Below are 23,560 nucleotides of genomic sequence, written 5' to 3' on the forward strand. Positions count from 1 at the left end.
GTGTGAATTGTCTTGGGGCAATCTCTTTGCAGCTATTAAGACCAATATTGACAATGATCTCACAATGGCATAACATACCAGTTTGATACATGGAGCAAAAAAGGCAATGGTCAGCTTAAACTCACACATGATACCTCAGTCTACAGTTGCTGCACATGCCAGAACTGCTCCTCTCCCATAGGAGAGCACGTGGAGGAGGAACAGTGAAGGAAACTGGGGTTGTTTGGCCTGGAGAAAAAGAGGCTCAGGGAGAACCTTACTGCTCTCTACAACCATCTGAAAGGAGGTTGCACTGAGGTGTGTTTGTGTCCTCCCAGGTAACAAGCGGCAGAACAAGAAGAATGGCCTCAGGGAATTTGCATCAGGGGAGGTTTAGATGGGATATTAGGAAATTTCTTTTTGGAAAGAATGGTGAAGCATTGGAACAGGCTTGTCCAGGGAAGAGGTCGAGTTACCATCCCTGGAGGTATTCAACAGACCTGCAGATGTGGCACCTGGGGACATGGTTTAGTGATGGATTTGAGAGTACTCTGTTGATGGCTGGACTTGGTGATCCTAAAGGTCCTTTCCAGCCTAAACAATTCTGTGATTCCATGACTGTATTTCACATTAGCCTACATGTCTAGTGTAGCAGCAAGCACCTCAATGACTGTTCTAGTACAAACCTACCCCATGTTCACCTATTAATTTATTCAGCCATAGCTAAAGTAGCTACACATATAAATTAAGTTTTTACCTTCTAAAATTGTGTAGTGTGGCCATGGACTTAATGAACTTACCTTGGGATGTTGCATATGGTTCACTGTAATGACCATTGTAATGCAGCTGAGGTGGTGGAGGCATCATATAAGGCTGAGGCTTAGGCTAAGAAAGTAAATATCTTACTATTACTTAAAAACTGATTATTCATTTTAAAAATAATTATTGAAGTTTTAAAATACATAATGTATACCATTGTATGCATATATATATATATATATAATATTATATATAATACTATACACACAGTAATAATGCATATATTATATTGTATTGTAATGTGTATTATACTACAAATAAACACATAAAAAGCCTTAGTCTTAAACCATTTCTCTAAATCCGCAATGTAAGTTTCTCCTTAGAGGTCATACAAAAAATAATCAGAAAACTAGGAACAAAACTTCAAAATTACACTCCACTAACCCAAGACTGTATCTTGCCATCTGACATCTAGGAGAGTCTCCTAGAGACAGTGTTCAAACTGAAACCAGAAGTGTTTAAATTATTTTTCATTGCAATTGTTTTAATTTCACTATTTAGATTTTACATAGCAGCTCTTCCTACAAGTCAGAAACAGTTCCTCACATACTAGACTCATCTTTTTCACTGCTCATTTTATTTCACTGAGGGGAAGTAATATTTGATTCAAAGTCAACTGAAGTCCATAAAAATGCAAACATGAATCTGTTTGCTTTCCTTACCATGGACATCCTGGATGAAGATCGCCTTCTAACAGGATTCACTGTAACTGGCTGAGTTTGTCTACAGAAGGAATTTAATGATAAGAAATTATTCTTAACAATAGCAAGACCTATTTCAAAAATCAGAAAGCACTCCCAAATTCAATTAAAAATCACTCTTAAATCACATTTCTGGGAGCCAGGCATGTGTTGGTCTTCCACACAAGCCTCAATAGGAAAGAGCTCTGTGCATTACCCATCAGAAAGCAAAAATCAAAAACTCAAGATCAAAATAACTCAGTTAATTTCCTGTTCTACAAGTTGCCTGTTCTAAAAGTCAGACATAAAACTGTTTGTAACATTACAGATGTACAGGATCTGTAAAGCATTACTATAATGCATTAGCATTTGTATGTTCTAACATTGATGTTAATGGAATGAATTTTCATAATTTGTTGGATTGGCTCCAGGACATAAAGTTTAGAAGTCTTAGGTTCCTTTTCCCCCCACCCTGTGCTCTGCATCTCATAGCAAGGCAGGTCAAAAGACAGAATGATACAAATGCAGGAACGGGTATTTTTTAGTGAGAAAGATGTTTTCAAGCTCACCCTTTGGGAAGTGAAGGACGAGAAAGGATTGGAAAACGTGGAAGGGAAAGAATGAGGGAAGATTTCTGAGAGCCCTCCTCAGGTGGAGAGTCCAAGGAGTCTCTAAAGACAAGGTATGTACAGATTTAGAAAAAAAACCCTGAAGTTGATACAGGCATGCAAAAGACAGTTTTCAGCTACAGGACCAGATGACAAGAAATCTTAAGAGAAGAAATAACCAGAAACGTTTTTTTGAGGACTTAACCTGACATAAAACCATACTGTGGTTACAATAAGTAATCCTAGAGACAGACATTTAATATAGAACTACAGATCTGACATTATTTAGACAGAAATGCACAAGTCCCATGAACACACTACTTCTACCAATGCTTCTTATCACTCTCAAAAGACAGACAAGTTTACAAGCTTTGAGGTATGAGGTTTACTCTATTTCAAATTTATGTTACTTCTCAAATATTATACTTGATTATCTTTCCACTGGCCTCAGCAGATATCAAACATCTATCTTCCCATGTATGAAGAGGAGTGAAACAAATGGAAACCATGCTTTTCCAGTGATAGAGTGTTCACTGTGTCTAATTCTCTACTCTTTGACTGAAGAAACTAAACTGAAGGAAAGCTGCTCCAGTAAAGTAGCTCAAATTCCAGCCATTGATTTACAAGTTGGCAGCCAGCCCATTTAAATTTAATTTGATGAATTGTATTAAATTTGCTTTGCACTGGTGCTACTTGAGCTATCCAGATTCCATGGATATCTAAAGAACCTCATACCTCTGAGCTGTCAATCCAGCACATTTCAGGAGTGCTTCACATACACTGCCCGCCCTTTTAAAGCCTCTAGTGTCCTTTCAGAGCAGCTCACCCAAACACAGGCCAAAACCCTGCTGCTTCCAGCAGCTCACAAGCCACTGCAATATTAGACCCCAAAGCAACTGAAGTCTCTCACAGCACTGTGATCCAGAAGCAAAGGCCAAACATTATTACTTATGGTGAGATTTCAGCACTTAATATTGCCTTCTGTTATAAATCAGTATGTACTTCAAAAGCTGGCAGTAACTATTTTCTCAAAAAATATTAAGAAAATGAATCCAAGTAACCTAAATAGGACAGTAAAGACTTTACAGAGGGAGTGGGAGATTTCACTTCCCAATGAAAGCTGCAAGGGCACCAAGAGTTCTGCTAATGTATTCTACTTACAGGCTGCATTTATTTAGTCTGTAAAATTTGTGTCTAGCCACACACATCCTCCACACATATTTTGCTGTTTCCATGTCTTCCTGCCAAAAAAACAAAACCCAGTATTTGCATTAAGTCAAACATTCATACCCTTTACTTGCTTTCAGAAAAGCCACTGAATTTTTTAAGATTAAATTACCATTGACCAACTTAATTTTAATGTAACTTTATTAGCGTCACCAGGTTTTCCCTAAAACTCTACTTTGCAGATCCAAATATACACTCTAGTCTAACAATTTTCCTAGACTTATGAAATTTGAAAGTAGAAGCCTTTTGTTCAAGATACTTATTAGCTGTAACACTAATACAATTTATAGTTTAGGTTGCCATAAGATTGTCAACAGCTGCCCTTTGACAAAAGCAACTGGTAGATGCTGAATAAAATGAATTCTGCAAGGAATGCCATGGCCCACTCCAGCAAAGCTCTAAGGCTATATTTATCTTTAATTGCCACTGACTCAAGTCAAAAAAGCATGCCAGAAATTTTGCTGGAATGGATGAACATTTTTTATGACCACATAACTGGACACTTCAATGTGCTCAACCTAAAAAATCAAATTTTTAATGCCTTCCCATGGAAAGCTGGCCAAAGACAGTGTTATTACATTTGACTCACTCATACAGCTCAAAGCTGCTAAATATATAGATAGTAGGTTTTAAATTATCAGTCTTAATTTTGTTTTTTTTTAATGATGACTTAGAGAAAAAAATAAAAATGTACTCACAGTTTGGAACTGAATTGTCTCTTCTTTGTTTGCCAGTTCTAATGCGAAAAAGGATTTATTGTGGGACATGTTGGCAATATCATGCCACCTGCAGAAAAAAGGGACAGAATATGACTGGACAAGCTCTGATTTTCAAACCTCAAAAAATGCAACTGCAAACCAGAACTACCATCAAGAATGTGGATAAAGAAGAGGGGAAGAGGAGGGGCAGACACTGATCTCCTCCATCCCGTGACCAGTGACTGGAGTGAGGGAATGCCCTGAAGCTGAGTCAGGGGAGGTTTAGGTTGGATATCAGGAAAAAATGTTTCACCCAGAGGGTGGCTGAGCACTGGAACAGAATCCCCAGGGCAGTGGGCACAGCACCAGCCTGAAGAGTTCAAGAAGTGTTTGGGCAATGCTCTAGGACAACAGGGTGTGATTCCTGGGGTGTCCTGTGCAGGGCCAGGAGTTGGACTCCATGGTCCTGATGGGTCCCTCTCAAGACACTATTTGCTATAAGTCTATGATTTTGTTAAATACTATTTTATGATTCTGTGGAAAAGCTCATTAATCTATCTGAACAAGTTGTAGACCATCACTTCCATTCCATTAACGGCTGCTGAAAAGAAAACATGTATGTGACTAACTCTTGGTAAGATGTAAATATGTACAGTAAGATTATTACTTGTCTTCCATTTGAAATTCTTCCAATTATTGCAAAAAAAAAAATCTAATTTAGACAAATTTAGTCATCAGTAAATTATAATGTCCAATCTGCTTGAAAGCAAACCCTACATTCCAGGGAGAAAAAATTAGATTGCATGAAATATATTTATTCTTCTTCTTTTTAAATGCAAACTTAGCTTGAACCATTAGTATTATGTTAGTGTAAATAAAGTCTGTATCATAGATTTATTAAAAGAATATTCTGCAGTAAACAAACACGTCGAAAAAGCATGACCTGCATATAGGGCTGTCTCTAAAGGTGTTTATATGATTCCCATTTTCATTACACAGAGGTGTCTGTTGGCATTTTCCATAGCTATTGCCTCATGTATATACGAGGTAGAGAAACATTAATGTCTCCATTCTGATGTAGAACAAAAATCCCTCAAATTTAAGGCCTTGGTTCATAAGCCTTTGTGGGAACAACTATGAAATTACCAGCATAACCCAGTCTTTGTAAATCACACTAATGGGTCATTTGTCTGTGCTTTATTGCCACCCAAATAACATGATATTGCTACCCATGATGGGATTGCCCATAGTCATGCAACTAACAAGCAAAAAAGCAGAAAAGTGGATCCTGAAATTGGAAAATAAATACTTTCGGATGCTTCCCAATGTGCAAATTTTTCCCATGTTTACAGACCCTGCATGCACAATTCCTTGAGAATTTATGTGAAATGCATGCACAAAGTTTTATTCCTCTCCCTGTGCATTTGGTAAGTACAATTGTTGCTTAATGCTGTAGGAAAGCAGAGCAGACAATTAAAAAGAGCGCAGCATCAGCTTTCCTATCACAGCTGAGACAGAAATTCTTCTGAAGGACATTTAACAGTTGTGAATTTCTAAATCCTGCTAAACAAAACTACTGACAGAAAGAAGCAAAGCTGCCTACTTCCTCTAATCCCAGAAAATCACCAGTAGTGAAGTTTCAGCAACTGCTGGACCATAGGATTTCAAGATTTCTGTTCATATTCAGTCAAAAATTCAATCCTAGAAGATAAAGTTCACTAAGAATAAATCCTTTCTTGCTTTAATAAAAACTAAATTGTTGAGACTCATTTTATAGAAAAACTCAATTTTTTTCCAATTTATTCTAAATTCTGCCCAAAGATGCCCAAGCAACAAATCAGAGTCAGTGGGAAGCCATTTTATGTGAAGACTGAATTTTAAGTGTTTAGGTAAGTCAGAGCTCTGTCTACAATTTATAAGAACATTCAATAATAAACTAAAATAATGTATGAATCCAAAAGAATAAAACATTATTGTATAACTCTCCATATATAATATATGAAAAGAACTTCTGGGCAATTTCACAAATGAATATTTGTATATGAATTGATGTGACAATCTCAGGATTTAAGATACCCTCAGTACAGAGAATTTCTCCTTTTTGATTCAAAAAATATTTTGCAATGTAACTGTATATTAAATATTCATGTCTTAGAATTAATTTGTCTTAAAGAGATTCATTTTGCAGTTACTGCATTGAGAAATTCTCATTGGCTTCAGTATTCACTGTAGCATGATGACTAAAAGACTATGTTCAGGTTTATCAAATGCATAAATACACATCATATCTAAGAGTCATTGACGCTTGTGAGAAACAGACTTAAAATGTGAAATTCACCAAGATATTTTATGAAAGAACAATACTAACCTAAATACAACAGGAGGACGACCATTTTTGTGTTTCACAAAGATACCATCAAGACATGCTCCAATGAATATGTCACTTCCTTGGCTGTCCTGTAAAAAGTTGCAAAAAAAATGATGCAAGTAGAGAAAAAAGTCTTCAAAAGCAAAGTGACCTAAGAAACAACTGCTTTTATTAATTCTGGAGCAGAAAATTATGGGTGGTTTGGGGTTTGGGTTTTATTTACTTTTGGCAGGAAGTAACCACTCTGAACAGGGAGAAAATGGCAATAAGACAAAGATCAAAACCTCATTTACCTTGGCAGGATAGGTCTCTTCACCATAGCCCTCCATTCTTTCCACTTCTTGCATATATAACATTTCTGCATCAGGAGGAGTAAGGCCTCTACAAATAAAACAACAATCAGCTAATACTGCCACTAAGAAAAAATAATCTTTGTTTTACTCTGAAGGACAATGTCAAAGCTTGAGAAGCATCCCCAGGACACCCAGACAACCATCAAATCATGCTGTTTCTATCTGTACCAATGGCTGAAGCATTTGGCTCAGCCTCAGAATCAACACTTCAATTCTAATAACTTCTGTCTCTCTGGCACCTTTAGGGATAAATGGCAACAAAGACTACTAGTGAATATTATCATCTCTACTAATGGCAGACAATTATCACATTCTTGATCAAATCCAGCACTGTATCCATGTTTCCTCACTTTACCAGAGGCACACATGTTCAAGACATGAATGTCTTCTACATTGCTATAGGGAAAAGAGGAAGTCTGGCACTTTACATTTCAGAAAAGACAGTTTCATCTTCAAAATGCTGACTATTTTACTGTAATACTTTGAAAGCATGAGGACAAGATCTGTAGGTAAAGGTAGAATTCTTTATAATTAATCCAACTGACAAAGACAGCTTTCTCACAGACTTGCAGTAGTATCACAGGGCTTAAAAGCATGTGTTTACCTACCCACCAACACACCTCAGTTACCTCATAAAAGATATAATTTCTACTTGAAAAATCCTGTCATGCTCATTGTTATGTCTCTCAATACTTTCTCAATCAAAAATCTCCTGGACTATTGCACCTTAGCCCCTTTCTACCTAAGATCATAACTGTGCATTCTGGCACAGTTACTGTCTCTGCATTTCTCCTGCCTTTAATACTTCCCAATGTTGTTTATCAAGAAATATTCTTACTGGGGTCAGAAATTCACATGAACAAGAGTCAGAAACATGATACAGGTGAAGTCACACCTATTTAATTGTGTCCCGTATCCTTTTCAAGCTGAATCCTCTAATATATTTTACTAAATATTCTGTTCCCTGTGTCATTTTCATTCAGCAGAGCTCTTGTAACTTTAATATAGATGTATCAGAGAAAAAACTCATTCAAATGGGAAGTGAAATTAGTCCAACTTCATTTCAAGATTCCCAACTTTCTGAGCTACAGAAGCTACTGAAGACTGAAATTAAGCACTGAAGAGCTTTAGATGTGTTACCTGTACTTCTGATGTAGCAAGGCAACTTTCTGTGTTGCTTCTTCCAATATTTTTTCTTCTTGTAGCCAACCCTTAAGATAAAATAGCATTTGTGGAGTGAAATGCAAAAAAATTCTACAAAATCAAATGGTTATAGTTTCTTTACACGTGCAAATCAATCCTTGACTCTAGCCTTGGAGCTTAGATGCTGTAATATGCACAAGTATACCCCAAAAGCATAAGCACTGTTTTGAAGTGGTTTTACTCTCTCTCCCATTTGTACCTTAACCTTCTTTTCAGTGTAATATAAAATAAAATTGAAAAAATCTTACTACATCTTTGTTTCTGTGTAATATAAGGTGTCATATCTCACTCCAATCTCAAAGAAAACCTTTACTTAAATTTGACAGCCCAGGGAGCAGTAAGAAAAATGGATCATGGAGGTTTCCTAAAAATCATCTGCATTTACCAATTTTAAGAAGGATTTAAATTTGCCAATTTAGTAATTTAAAGGCACCAATTTAAAGAAAGTACTTACCACTGGAAACAAAGCAAATCGTTGTAGAAACTCCTGAGATTCATACTGATCATAGTCTCCAAAATCCGCTAAAAAAAAAAAATAAGTCTTGGATTCAAACACTTTTAACAAAATTATTCAAAACCCAACTAATTGCAGCAGGACCTCCAAGTAGCAAACCTCCATTCCACTGAACTGTAATCATAAAGCAAAAGAACAAAACAAACCAACCAATAATGATTATAAAGAGAAAAGGTCAAAAAACTCCCATCTTTTTACCTTGTTCAGAATGATGGGTAACACTCCTTGTGGATTGAGAAGAAATGATAAAACAATTAATTTGGAAGCTCTTTCTATGAAAAGGGAGCACCTCTGACACACTACACCAACACAGCTCTTGAATTAAAGCAGTGTTTAGAATTAACCTATTGTACAGATTTTAAATACAGATCATTCTTGAAACAGCAAGCACTGCTTCTGCTCATTCACCAGCTAAAATTACTAAACCTACCTGGTATAAGCTACTTCAGTAATGGAAGCATATCAATTTAGAACCTGTGCTTTTTTTGAGGTATTTTTTCCCTGTGTTATCAACATATACAGTACATCTCTTATACAGGAGTAAGAAATGAAGGTGAAAGATAAAAGGATTAATATTTTCCATCTGGAAAGAGGGTTATATTGAAAGACTTCTATAAACAACTCACTTGAGCAGAGAGATGTTTACATTGTCCAAATAGATACAAATAACACAGCAAGATTTTTTTCAGTTGAAGGCCATTAGAACCTGGCTTGGATTAAACAGATTCACTGTTATATAAACAAAGTATTAAAACAATTTATCCTACTCCACTGGTAACCACATTTTCAAGAAAACCTAATCACCATCTTTATTGAGATGCAACCAATGCATATAGCTAAACAAATTTAAAAAAAAATCTTTGTATATATGTTGTATATACTGCCAGTGATTTTAAGTCCTGTTCAATTTTGTCAGTTTTACAATTGCTGTTAGATGTACTGAAGTGGCATTCACTGTGAATGATATATAAATAACAGTATACAAACACACTAAACACAGCTGTGGCCATTACAAACTTTTGGGAGATTCAGTATCAGACAAGCACGTTGCAAGGAACACAAACATGATCAGTGCAGATCAGATACAGCCTCACAACTGGTGTAGACTCCATCCCATCTGACCCTGGCCAGGAAAAATGAAGCTGCCTTTTCATACAGGTATCACCTGTATGAAATGCATTTTCAGGAGTGATTTGAACACAAGAACTGCTCACAGTCTTCCACACTAACTTGAAATATTCTTACGTGATAGGAAATTTTGGATAAAAAGTAGAAATACAAGTACATTCAAAGTTGCTTATTTATGAAGATGTGTCAGAATAAAGAGTCTTCATTAACAGAAACAGAGGAAGGGTCTGTTGATGTAGGCAGACAACTGAAGCCTTTGCCCCCAAAGGAACTCCAATGTCTAATTCAAATCCAGCTCCTGAAACTACGTGTTAGATGCCCAGGTACACTTCTGAGGACTGCAGAGAAGTTCAGAGCCACTGATCCAACTGCTGGTGTCCTCAGTCCATATGGCAAAGTCCTAAGGGGCAAACCCCTTTCATAACTTAATGAATTGGGCCTCTTGAGTGAAATAAAGAAAACAGGCAATAGAAAATATATCCCTAAGTTTCTAATGCAACATTAGCTAGTTGGTACTATTTCTTACTTACCCTGAACTGCCAAACCAGCCAGATGTATTGCTTGTTCCAGTGTGCAAGGAATGTTGCCCTCCAAGATATCTTTCTTTAATTGCAAGTAATACTGATACCTACAGGAAAAAAAAAAAAAAAAGAAAAAAAAAAGAAAAGAAAAAGCTAACATGGGCTTCTTAATTTTTAAGAGAGAGTAGAAGACTATGCCTGCATTTCCTATTCCTCTCTGCATTCCCCAGTTTGAGTAGACGGTAGTCTTCCTCATCATTTGGACTCACTACTTCAAGGCTTTTTCAAACTCCTGCCTCCCTTAACTTTCATATATCATTCTAGAATCTGTGATCTTAAAGAATCTCTACAATTTCTATCTACTACCAAACCCTCTTCTCTTTTTTTTTTCCTCTTCCTTCCTTAAAATTTTTGTTATTGTCTCTTTAAAACATTCAGTAAACTGCTGCTGGGTTGCTGCATTCTCTTCCAATAGATCTAACAATGTACATTCCCTCAATCCCAGTAGGGATTTTAATTTCTGCATTACAATTTCTGAGTACATTTTGCTCTCACTTTCAAGGCACTTTTTTTTTTCTTTTAATCTATGCTTCTCCTGCATCATCTCTTGTACATGCAACCACTACTACCTGTACTGTTTGTCCACAGTCTGAGCCACTATGTGCCATATTTTTTCTGCCTCCTTCAGTCACCTGCAGAACTTTCTATCTGGAGCCCAAAACACCTCAAAATTGCCAGTACAGCTACACCAACTTGGACACAGAGGACATTTGTCCTCTATAAGTCTAGTTTTTAAAACTTCCTCATATTAAGTATGTGCTGTAATTCATTTAGTGATTAGAAAGGTCAGGTAAATGCCACATAAATTTTATTCATGTTATGGATAGCTCTCTTCCATCACTGTTACTGCCCTGTTAAATACACTGATAATTTATAAATATTGTTTAGACTCTTGGGCATCCTACTACAAAACCCCAGTATACCATATGACAGTACACAACACACCCAAGAACAGCTGGAACTAAACTCAGACCTTCAAAAATGGAAAAGAAAAAGCCCAAGGCATTTGGGGAATGAGTCTTCCCAGTCAAGAAGCAGAAGGTAAGCTCTTTCCATAGAACTGCTATTAACACTACCTCAACAGAGAACATCTCTTTTTAGCTATAGCATTTCCTGGTGTACATTAAACATACAATTTGCTTGAACATATTCAATCTCATTTATATCAAACAGGCATGAAAAAATCCACAGATTTCTGAGACTAAGCTAGACTCTTACTATCAAAGTAAGTACCATCCTCTAAGACACGATCATAAGACTGGCACATAAATTCCTGCTTTCTACCAGGTAGCACACTGCCAAATTTTTGTTCAAGCTCCAGCATAAACAACATATTCTTTAAATAAATACCAGAAGGCTATTTAAGGTTTTTCAGGTAATTTAGCTTCCCAATGCAACACCTCAATCTTACTCTAATGTATTCTAATACACCAACACAGAATCTGAACCAGAGATTTCTGAGCCACTAAAATTACCAAGAAATAGCACAGAAGTTTAGAGTTTAAAAAAACCTTCAGAAATTACACATAAACCCAAAAACTAAGCCTGCGAAGGACTGAGTAGTAACAACAGCACCAGTGTCTGCACCTGGTGACCCTGAAAAGCTTTCTCATCACAATTAGCAGGAAAGGTGTCTGGAAGGGTATTTCAGGAACAGAGACAGTTTCATGTAACCACAGAATAAATTAAGATGAAAAGGACCTCTGAGTGATCATCTGCTTCAACTCCCCACTCAAAGCAGGGCCAACTTAAAGTTTTTAGCTGAAATGGGTTAGTTAATACAAGCACATATCTTTGAAGTAACAATAACAATACGTGTTTGTAATCCAGCTATGGTTTTGTACCCAATTGCCAATTAAAAATAATCATTAAATCAGAACTGTGCACATTAAACCATTAGCAGCCAATGTACAGGCCCATAGGAATAACTGGCTAGTATATATATATATATGCTCAATTTTACTTTTCCCCCTGCAGTCAGCAACAATTATGTGATGTTCCCCAGTTTCACAGTAGAAACATATACATAACACCAGAACTAACATACTAACATCCATATTTATGGCTCAGTGATATGCCCAAAAAAAAAAAAAAAAAGAAATCATAAGCCAAAGTAGCCTGTAGTGCCAATGTACTGTACTAAAAGAACAGAAAGTACTGATACAAAACAAAGAAAGCATAGCTTAATAAAATCTGCAAGTGCTTTGTTCAGGATAGATATCCATGAAAGCAACATATGGATCTTCAAAACAAAACAAAACAAAAAAAAAAAAAAAAAATTAAAAAGTCAAGCAAATTCAGAACAAATTCAAAAGTTAATGGAGGGACTAAACAATTAAAAGACTGACCATGCAGGTATGCCTGTTACTTAAAACAGGTTTGAGCAGATTCCTAAGATCACAAAATAGTTACTTGCTTGGTTTATCACATATTTTAATGATTCCAAAGATAAATTAGAATACAGTTTGAACATAAATTCTGCCTAAAATAGTTTTCATTTCTATAAAGGTAGGGGAGTGGAAAGAAGATGACTTTTAAATAAACTATACATTTCGGAATGTTGAGAGCAAATTTATAAACACATAGAAGTTTATACTATGAGGTTTACCTGGTAATCTCCTGCTGAAGCTGAGAAACAGTAGGCACATAGAACACTACTCCAAAATACACAGTTGGCTCCAAGGCATATTTGTCCAGCTGCTTTTTCAGAGGCTTGTCCAAATCTACCCATCTGCGCTGATTCTGCTTATTATAATACCAGAGACTGAAATATGTAATCTGAAAAAGAGGTGTTTCAATGATGAAAAAAAGTTATTATTGTGATATTAGATAAAATATACTGTATGAAAGCCTTGCTACTTAGAAATAAATGTTTTAAAGCACTGAGTAAGGCTATAGGTTATTGAAAACTTCATGAACTGCAGAGACATTTGCCATAAAAAGCAGACATTACCTCCAGATAACCAACCCAGGTACATAAGGTCCCCCACCTAAAACAGTACCAGAACTATTCTTTATTTGGAAACAGTTCCTAACTCATGACTCTGTTGTGGTCCCTTCACAGATGCTAGCAGTAGGCATTCATGTGTGACAGGAAATCTAAGGGAAATGGGGAAGGCAAATGGGAAATGTCCTGGGACAGCAGTAGGGCAAAGCAAGGCCCCTCTGGGGACCTGGTAGGCTCCCAGGGGATGCTGAAGGACAAAAGAGCCCAGGACAGAGTGCTGTGGCTGTTGCACACACAGTCCGCTCTCAGAGCTGTAAGGAAAATCTGGAACCCCATGAGTGGACTCTTCATCCTGTTTAGACTGGAAACTAAGGTGTGTGTACAAGGATTTTCAAATGTGTACATGGGCGAGTTTTGCAGGAATGTACTGAAGTGGCCTTTTTCTCCCAAGAGCTGTAGCTCCCCAATGAATTTCAGATCTGTACTCCACAATACCAAAATGCTAGAGCTTTTGAGAAAACAGCAGTAAATACTTTTTTCACTAGGGAGGCAATTTTTCCATGACTAGTTGACAGAAATGATTGATTTAGAGAAATCATGATAAATATTCCCTCTGCTTTATAAAAACTCTATTAAAAACTTTATTTTGTGTTACTTAAAAATGTCTGAAAATATCTAAGGAAAAATATTGGATTAAAGGTGTTGGCAGTTCTACAATTTCTAAATACATTAACATTTATGTAGCAAGGACTTGGGAGAATTTTCATGTCAATACCTACAGACCTAATTGGTAATTCTTAACATTCACTTATCTCTCTCCTTCAGTTAAAACTCTTCTAATTATGATATCTAGTTTTGCTATGATAATGACATGAATATTTTCCAGTCCATATCTCTTGGCTGGTCTAGAACCGAGCTAAATAAGTAACATGGGAGCAGATTTTAGTCAGTTTAAACATAGTGGAGAAATTTAAATTTTTGTGGGTGACTCTGCAGTATGGATTTAGAACTGTACTGTGGAGCAAGTGAAAAATACTCTGATCCAGACTCCTTCTGAGAGAGGATCTAATAAAAATGAGGTTGTGTTGCTGAAGATGCTGTCCAGTGGGATTTTGACCTTCCAGGGGTGCCATCCCCCAGTCTCTCTAGGAGGTCTGTTCCAGTGCACTCTGTATTTTGTGTTTTGGCTTGGTCAGGAGCAGCCCAAGATATCTTGCTGCTCTGCTGTATCTGCTCCTTTTCCTGCTCGTGCAGTGAGCCATGCATATGCTTTAATGAGCTCAGCTTTTGCTGGGCAGCTGTCCTGAGCTCTTTTGTCCTTCAGCATCTCTCGTGAGCCTACCAGGTCTCCAGAGGAGCCTTGCTTTGCCCTACTGCTCTCCCATATCATTTTCCATTTGTCTTCCCCACTTCCCTGAGATATCCTGTCACACATGAATGCCTACTCCTACTAAAAGAAATATGGCTCTGAATATAAATAATATAAACAACACATTTGTTATTTTCCAGTCCAGGCACGCAAAGTTTGCTGACACCATAAACAACATTTTATTTCTATTCTTCAATCCTCCATCAATAGGTGATCACCATCACCCTACAAGGCTATTGTGAAGACAGTATCTTCAATTCCATAAGGTACTAGGGAAAAAAAACCCAACAGTAGAACCACAGAAACACCATTACAAAAGAAATATCATGTTCACTGCAATATCATATGATAAAAAGAATAAAATGTACTGAATGACTGACTCGTTCCTGCAGACTGAGTAAGGAAAGGAATGTGTGTAAAAAGGTTTCTCTTTCATCCCCAGACTGTTAACAGCATGCAAGCAGTCACAGGAGCCAAAGTCAGACCAGGATGCTGACATTCTGCTCTGACCCAGCCCAGTTCTCTGACAGGACAACCACATCAGCCTCGGGCTGAGCACTAAAATGTGGAACCACAACATTCTGGGCAAGGGCAATGGCCATGGCAGAGACTGGAAGCAAAGGGTAAGAGCTACAGCTGAAAGACTTCTATAAATGCTATCACACAAACATATTTGTAAACCAACTGAAAATACACCCAAAAACAAGTACAGCAATTGTTTGAATAAACTCACTTGCAGCCTTGGTGTACTTAAACCTCACAGAAGCACAGATGTATAACAAAGGTGAGGAGAAGAGACCACAAACATTGCCACTGTTACAAACTCTCTGATTTAAAAATACTCGTGGTTCTACACCCTAAATTTAAACTGAATGTATAGACTATTTTTAAGGCATGATGATCACTTGAGTTGATCTATTTCTTGGAAACATTGACCACTTTTTCTTGCCTACACACAACTGAGTATAACAGACTAAGAAAAATGTTTCCACATTTTAAAATATCCTCTGGAATCCAGCATATCCTTATACAAGCCATGCAAAATACTAGAGACCAAAGCTGGTCTTCTGACTTCTATGCAAACCTTTCACTTCACTTCAAGGGCAGAATTTGATCCTGTGAGTTTTCAGAGGAGCTTATGCACCCTGGAATATTCACACTGATTAAAATAGAACCCACTTTTATTCATTGCTAAAACATTTTATTATTAGCAGCTCAGGACAACATCCAGTGCTAAAAAGAATGTCATGACATAATTCTTAAAATATGTTAAGCTGTTAAGATTAACACTACTTTGAGGTTCATTTATTTTAGTGACTTATTCATGACCCAACCCCTCTGAAGAAAATCAAACAGAAATAAAAGGAACATATAATTTCTGCACAGTTAATTTTTACCTACTTGCTTTCTGACACCAGAGACAGTAAATATTTTTGCATAAAATTTCAAGAGCTATCAAGAACACAAAAGTACCAAAAGCCCCACACAGTATTCACAGCTCACAAGGTGGAGGGAGTGACTTCATCATTGAGGTCACCCAGACTTCCTCAGCTAAGCAGAGGAGTTTCTCCAGGTATGAGTGCCACAAAACTACATTACTGCAGGTGACTACATTAGATCCTCTGGCATGACAAGCAGTGAAAGTCAGAAGTGGAGCTGATCAGCCTTAGAAGAGACACAGTAAAATCTTACTGTGGACTTCAATTGCCTAAGAGCAGGGCACAGAGAGAAAAGATAGAGCCAGGGTCTTCTTGGAAGTAATCACAGCACGTATGAGAAGCACTGGGGACAAACTGCAATGTGGGAAATTCCAATAGATCAGGAAAAAAATTTCACAACAAGGCTAGCCAAACACTGGAACAGATAGCCCAAAGAGGTGTCAAATCTCTATCCTTGGAGGCACCTGGGTGGTAAACCCAGGCAACCCCTGAAGCACCTGATCCTCCTGAGCACAGGCAGGACCACGCAACCCTTGGAGGTCCCCTGAGGCATGGCAGTGTTCAAAATTTACTTCAACCTTACATATTTAATAATATATTTTCCAGGTTATTTCCATATCCTTTACTATAAATCTTACAAAATATGTCATAGATTACCAAGAGACTGGTCAATACAGTGCCTTCTAATGAATGCATTTGGCTACCTGCCTCAAGGGCACCTGAAGAATTCCTATCCTAAGATCTGAGGCAAAAAATCAGAAAAGATAAAACAATAGTAGAAGAATGCAGTCAAAATGTATTTCCAGGCTTTTCCTCTTTTACACTGGCTTTACGTCTTTTACAAACTTCCCTGATCAGAATGCTGAAAACACCTTTCCTTATTGAAGGAGAAGCACTGCAGTCAAACTCATAAAATCCCAGTTAGCCCAAGGGCTCCACCACATCTAGCTTTATTATATGCTTGGATACAGAACAGCCCCTGCTATCAGGACAGCACAGTTGAAATAAACCACATGCAGGAGGACTGGGTCAATAATCTTGTACTAAGCACAACTGGCAGATACCAAGTGAAAGTTTTTCCCTACGCCCAGTGTTAAGAGCTACAGAAGCTCTTAACTCAATTTTTATCACAACAGACAACCTCCTCCACAAAACTTTCCAATCTCTACCTAAAAAAGGACTTGGAGCAGCCTGGACCAGCCAATGTACAATATCCAAGATTTCCTGGAAGTGGTGGAGAAGAAAACATCTGTGACTCCCATCATGTAGCAGCCACTAAGGAGAAAGTTGCACTTCTCTAATTACTACCATGACCAATTCTTCTGGCAGAAATAGGAGGATCACTGACATAAATCCCTCCCTTTCCCCCCAAATTGAAGTTATTTACTGTAGGGTACTTTTGTCTATGCTGTTTTTGTTGTCCTAGCACTGACAAGCTCTTCAACTGTAGCTGCAGGAGGGAATATTTAGCAGAGTAGCTATATGAAGAAAGAGACAATTTATTCTTAAATCTTAGTTCTTTCATAATCAAATTTTTTTTCCAACACTCACACAATTATTTTCTCCTAACTACTCTGATATGGATTTCACAAATGCTATTTAAACAAAGTAATTGCCAACTATAGTTTAAAGCAAAACAGAAGGGATAAAAATTAATAAGCAAATCAATCTATTGCAAGGTAATCTGATGTATTCTAATTTATTCTAATGAATCACTGTGCAAATCACAATACACTGTGTTTCACACCCTTCAAATATCTTGAATAAACAATCTTCTAACAGGCAAGGAAGATTCTACTCATCAGGACATTTGACAAAGGTAAGCTGACTGATTTACAAGCTAAAGAGTCATACCTTCCTATTGCACAGAAAACATTATGTCCAAGGTATATTATAACCTCTGGCAGAGATAAGTCAGTTATCAACATGACTCAGAAATGCATAAATATACTCTTTTGAAAAAAATCATGTTACTTTTCCCCACCACTGTTCAAGGCTCTGAGAAGGATGAACTCACATAACTGCTTTTGACTTCACCTTACACATCAGTGATATTAGAAGAAGTATCATGTTCCCATTCATCAGAGATTTAAGTTCTGATTGGTTTACTAAAAGGAAAAGCCAAATTTCAAAGTCTAAAAATACTAAACAATAAGCTAATGCCTTTGCTTCAGAAGTAAAGAAAACCTCTTCTGTCAAAATTTGTATAAAACTGTACAAAATCAGTATAAAACTGACATGATGGTAAACAAAATGCAATTAAGTGGCATATTCACATTCTGACTTAACTTTATAAAAATGCGAAGGAAATCAGGGGCAGGGCTTCCTAATTGCCACTATTGTTTTCATGGAAAAACCTTAATTTTGTGCTGCTCAGTATATGACTAACTGCAAACCCTTTATCAGAATGTATATCTTCTTTTCTTCAGAGGAAGGAAGAACTACAATAATTGAACTGAGGCAGTTACTGATTTTTGCCTAACTGCTCTGTCCTTCAATTTACCTTGGTTCCTAAATTACAATTATCACATTCTTATAACTAATATTTATTTTAGATGGATTCAAATTTGCTTTTCAATAAAGCAGCATCTTTTAAACGAATCAGATTACACATGGAAGACTGGCATCCTTATACATGTTTTTCCATGTCAATTTCTCCTTTCCTAATTGTAAGGAAAATCTGGTTGAGAGAGGCAACCACAGCAGTTCAACTACAAGCACTGCTTCTCCTCCCTATTTCTACAAGCATCAGCTAAAATGTTGTCAGACTTTGATACAAGACATAAACATAATTATGTTCATGATCCCTCTGTCATGATGTGGCCCAACTCTCATTTGTCAGTCAATATGGTTACTGATACATAAAGACATAAGAATATTTATGGTTGCGCTTGGTCTGATTTTAAAAACACTCTTTTTATATGCAAAATACATTTAAGAAACCACCACAATGAATTAAAGGTATTTTTTTATGTTTTCTCCAAAAGAGAACTGATGTTTTAGAATTCAGAGCAAAGTTCTACAGCATAGTTCAAGCATTTCCCAAGCACTGTTTCAGAACTTTGAAGTTATTCGGGATCCAGATAACCTTGGTTCCTTTTCCTCTGCATATCCAAAACAAACACAGGAACTTCCATATGCACAACACATACACTCCACAGAAGTTCCCTGCCATTGGTTCTTATTCTTGTACTCTACCACATATCTGCAGTTTAGTCAGACTCTGCTCGTACACAGTAGCAGAATTTGCTCCTTCTCTCTGGTTTAGTAGTGCTGTGTTGTTTAAAAAACAACAAAAATCAACAAGAGAAAGACACCAGTTATAACACCTCCTGCCACACCTAGCTAGGTAATGTAGTAATGTACATTGTAGCTATATTACAATGTTGTAAAAAAATCGCTATATTTTCAAGGATTTCATTTGCATACTCATTGCCTTTAGATGCAAGATAAGTACTGTTGTACATACTTTTTAAGGTAGTTAACCAGCAAAGATCTCAGCATTTTTTCAAAACTTGTGATTCCAGACTGGTTTTCTGTACCACCCTTTTGCATAAATCATGTTTGGTTATAGTTCTCTCATGGGATAAAAGACAGACTGTTCTGCAAAGGTAAGTAACTTATGTTCACTATTCCCTTTGGCTTCTTTCCCCAGTTCCTCAGTTAAGGAGAGCTGGATTACATTCTCATGCCTGATGAGTCACATTGTAGGAATACCAGAAGATACTCAGTTTAATGAATTAATTTCACTTTTCTATAAAGTTTACCATTCCGTAAAAAAATAAAGTTGTCAACATATGTAAATCTTCCTAAATGCTAACTATGTGTCCATACTAGTATACAACTTGGGAATTGAGAAGTACTAATTGGAAAATCAAAAGAAAAACAGTGTTTAGCCATGCAATGCATAATTTGAAAGTTACTCATTTACATAAAGATCTGTTAAAACAAATATCTTAAAAGATGGCACACCCTTAAAAATAGTTCAGTTCAGCTGTCCAAGTTCAGTTATTCCAAACTACACCAGAGAGAAAGAGGTATTTACAAATGTTACCACTGAATATGTAAAAAATGGTAGAGATTCCCCTAATGCCTCATGCAGTAAACTGTTTTGAAGATGCTTGGGAACTGCTTGTTCTAGCTGTGGAGGCCATATACAGTAATCTGAAACTGATACCTTGGATGTGAGAATGGTCCCCAGCCTCAGTATTTAAATAAACAGTCATACTTTCATGTTGAACACTTAGAATTCAACTTCATGCTCTAAGGCTGTTCAGTGAACTAAAAATAGGCAACTTCTTACAGAAATACTTTATACTTTACTGCATCAAAGACTAAAGTTGTTTTTGAAGGTTTAATGAAAGTGCTGAACACATTTTTCTTTCTGAAATCTTTCTACTGAGCAAGCCATCAGGAGGGATCCAGTATCTGCTTGGCAAATCTCACTATTTAAAGGCAGAACAACTTTTTCTGAATGCAAGCTCTGGAAAGTAATTTATATCCCTATTTTCCATTCCCTTTTATTGCAACACATTTTCCTGCCAAAATAATCCATGCAAGAATGCATGATTGAAGGAATCTGCTCAGAGTTCAATAGTGTACTGTCAACTCCCTTATTCTGATATATGATCCTTAATTGAGGGAATTGCATCTCTTGCTCTCTTTTCTTTTTGTGTGTTTGTTTTTAAACAGATATTTAGGAGTGGTTCCAAAGAACGAGATAATGAAGAATAGCTGAAAAAACTGCATTTCCAGCACTCTGTGACTGGTTCAATAGAAGCTAGTCGTCATCACTCAGGAAGACAAAGCCTTGGCATTTTGCAAACAGTAAAAATTCTATACTTTCTGTGACTAAGAAATTACATCTGAAAGTAGACAGATAAAATTGACAAACTCCATTCACACAACAATAATTAAATTCTAAATATATGATATCTGATGTGAAAACACTAAGGCTACAAGCATAGCTAGATTCTCCTTTTGTTAGAAGGAGAAATATTAAAAAAATAAGGCATACCCTTGCAGAGAATTGCATTTTCCAAAATAACTGTACACTAAAAAAATACTTGGAGACTCTACAAGAATGCATATTGCAATTGAAAACAACCACAATAAACAAACCCTTATGGCTTCACGTCTATTTTGTTTCTTATTATTCTTTAAACAGAAAGAATAAAAAGCATTTTTGAAAACCAATGACTATATATAACATTTCCCACTGAGGAATCCTACAATAAAGCACGCTTGCTAAAGTAATAATGTTTGCAGGATTGAGTTCTAAATATATTTGCTCAATATTTGAGCAAAGTTACCAACAGTTGCCACTGCTTGACAATAAAAAGATAATATTTCAAAGGATCATAGTTATAAATGCAAATATTTATTACTAATTATTTTCACAGTTACTCATATTTTGGTTACCTAAGTCCAGGTTTTTCATCCTGTATTTGAATTCCATAATCAAAAGGTCATTCTATGGCAGACCACATAACAGAACAAAAGGGTATTTTTCAGAACAATGTTAGCAACACTAAACTTGTATCACTAGTTTTCTCTCCCCTGCCCCCCAGAAGTGCACATGCTTTCATAGTTCAATGACTTCAAAATCAACTAAACTAAACCTTGCAGACTCTAGGGGGAAATGTCAGTTCACCCAGGACTGAGAGCATTCAAATACTGCCTTCAAACCACCTGTGCTCAACAATTTTATAAAATAATGACATTGGTTCATATGTTGGTCATCTATGTAGATTTCTCTGAACATTTCAAAGCTTAGCATTTCAGAAAGAATTCACTCAACACAGAAGATGTAGAAATAATCACTAAATGTGTGGAAGAGTAAATTTCAGTTCCAAAAACATTCTTTAAAATACCAAGTAAGGAGATTTTGGGGGGAAAACAGGTTGAGCAGATATTTACATATTCAACCACCACAAACCAAGTCTCTCCATTAGGCCAGCGCTCAATCTATATGACTGTGTATGAGCTGCAAGACAGTGTCTGCCAATATATTTGTGGTATTTAAACAAGCAAGACAAACAGTTGGTAACTGGTACACTTATCACATTTTGTGCTTTAGATTCTTTTTACAGCACTAATACATCAAATACGCACACAAATAAAAAGCTGTCTTATGACTCAAGTCTTGCTGTCGTTTTCAATCATGTTGCTTAGGTTGCTTAGGTAGAAGTTATTTTCTTCCTTTGTGGGTTTTTTCAAGTAGAATTTTCATCAATGTCATGTTTAAAAAACAGTTGCCTTTTTTTTGCTGCATTCCATGCTTTTATTCACTGATACTTCACACATTTCCTCCCCCTGGACATTCCCTAAACTCTGTAACAACTTTAACAACTGTTTAGGAGCAACCCAAGTCCCCATAAAGACCAGAAGGTGAAGAAACAATGGGAACACAGGACAGCTGCTCCAGTAGCTGATCAACTACATGGCAAGGAGTTACCACATAGGTCATCGAGCACCAAAAACTAAAGTTACACCTTCACTTGACAACTCACTTACCTCCCGCAATTCAAGCCTCTGAGCCACTGCTTCCAGACTTTCCTGGCCCGTGCTTTCCACTGACAGTGTGAACTCCACAAATTCATTGTTGAGCAGCTGGATACGAGCCACCAAGCAACTCTTGCTGGATACTGTGTAACGTCGAGTTCGTTTCAATTTTAACCCAAAAGGAAGAGGCATCTTCTTTTCCCCCCAGAGATGGTTAGTGATAAAGAGCCACTACCACTGAGACCTTGAGAGGTGACGAGAAGGCACCTCCTCTCAAAAGGTAAGGAGCTGTAAAGTCTCCAGAGATCAACCAGCAGCAGCAGTATCCATTAAAGCCAAGCAAGTTTTCCACCAAGAGACAAGGAGAAGAGACATCCACTGGAGTCCTAGTAAGGAACGAAAGAGAAAAATACAAGAATCAGAAAAAGTTTGACTGAAAAGGGAATGGTAACATGGGAAAAATAACATGTATATTTTTTTCTAAATCTAAATAATCAGCCTACCTTTCCAAAATGCAGGGCTGTTATGTATTCAAATAATGAAATAAGTACCAGAGTTTCTGGTTTTTCCACAAATGACATTGGGTTTTGGCAAGTTGATCTCTTTTTTTTAAACTCACAAGTGAATAATGAATCTTAATCATGTGTGACTGCAGTGTCTTAAAATAAGTATTTATAAACTGAATCGCTATTTAAATAAAATATGTTTATGAAATCTGAGTTGCCTAAGGTATTTGTAATACTGAACAAAGACATTTTCTTTACAAGCAAATCCAGCAACCTGGCTTGTTTTTCAGAGCGTTGTGCAGCCTCAGCCACTATCTGCTGTTGGATTAAACACAAAACCAAGCCCCATAAATGATAAAGGGGAAACAAAGAAAGGCAAGGGAGGCCTTAAAACTCACACCTTGCCAGACAATTAAAGTGCAATTCCTTTAATCTTCCATGGATTACAGCAAGTTGTACTGCTCATTCCTTATTCTAAACTGCTGTATGATGCTTCAGGTTATGCTTTGCCTCACCAAGACAGTATGTGAATTCTGAGAACCTTTTATTTCCTAATTTTCCCTTGAAAAACATACTCTTACCCAGACTATAGGTAGCCACCCATCTCCCCACTTTTTGCAAACACCTTCACGCCTCT

General features: G+C 36.8%; 1 protein-coding gene across 2 annotated transcripts in view; it reads right to left on the reverse strand.

The window, feature by feature from the left end:
- Positions 1-23,560, reverse strand: part of PTPN21 (protein tyrosine phosphatase non-receptor type 21) — a 43,701-nt gene that overhangs the window by 16,826 nt on the left and 3,315 nt on the right. The window contains exons 2-13 of one of the 2 annotated variants that reach the window (XM_059474709.1): positions 22,430-22,803; positions 12,767-12,936; positions 10,108-10,205; positions 8,390-8,457; positions 7,873-7,943; positions 6,673-6,760; positions 6,380-6,468; positions 4,012-4,099; positions 3,248-3,327; positions 2,048-2,149; positions 1,461-1,521; positions 780-864 (exon numbers count right to left, since the gene is read on the reverse strand). In XM_059474709.1, the coding sequence (XP_059330692.1) occupies positions 780-864; positions 1,461-1,521; positions 2,048-2,149; positions 3,248-3,327; positions 4,012-4,099; positions 6,380-6,468; positions 6,673-6,760; positions 7,873-7,943; positions 8,390-8,457; positions 10,108-10,205; positions 12,767-12,936; positions 22,430-22,609 (1,180 nt within the window). In that variant the 5' untranslated portion in view covers positions 22,610-22,803. The remainder of the gene's footprint in view (positions 1-779; positions 865-1,460; positions 1,522-2,047; positions 2,150-3,247; positions 3,328-4,011; positions 4,100-6,379; positions 6,469-6,672; positions 6,761-7,872; positions 7,944-8,389; positions 8,458-10,107; positions 10,206-12,766; positions 12,937-22,429; positions 22,804-23,560) is intronic. The other variant, XM_059474710.1, reaches the window with a different exon arrangement.

Source organism: Ammospiza nelsoni, chromosome 6 (assembly GCF_027579445.1).
Source record: "Ammospiza nelsoni isolate bAmmNel1 chromosome 6, bAmmNel1.pri, whole genome shotgun sequence".
Lineage (NCBI taxonomy): Eukaryota > Metazoa > Chordata > Aves > Passeriformes > Passerellidae > Ammospiza > Ammospiza nelsoni.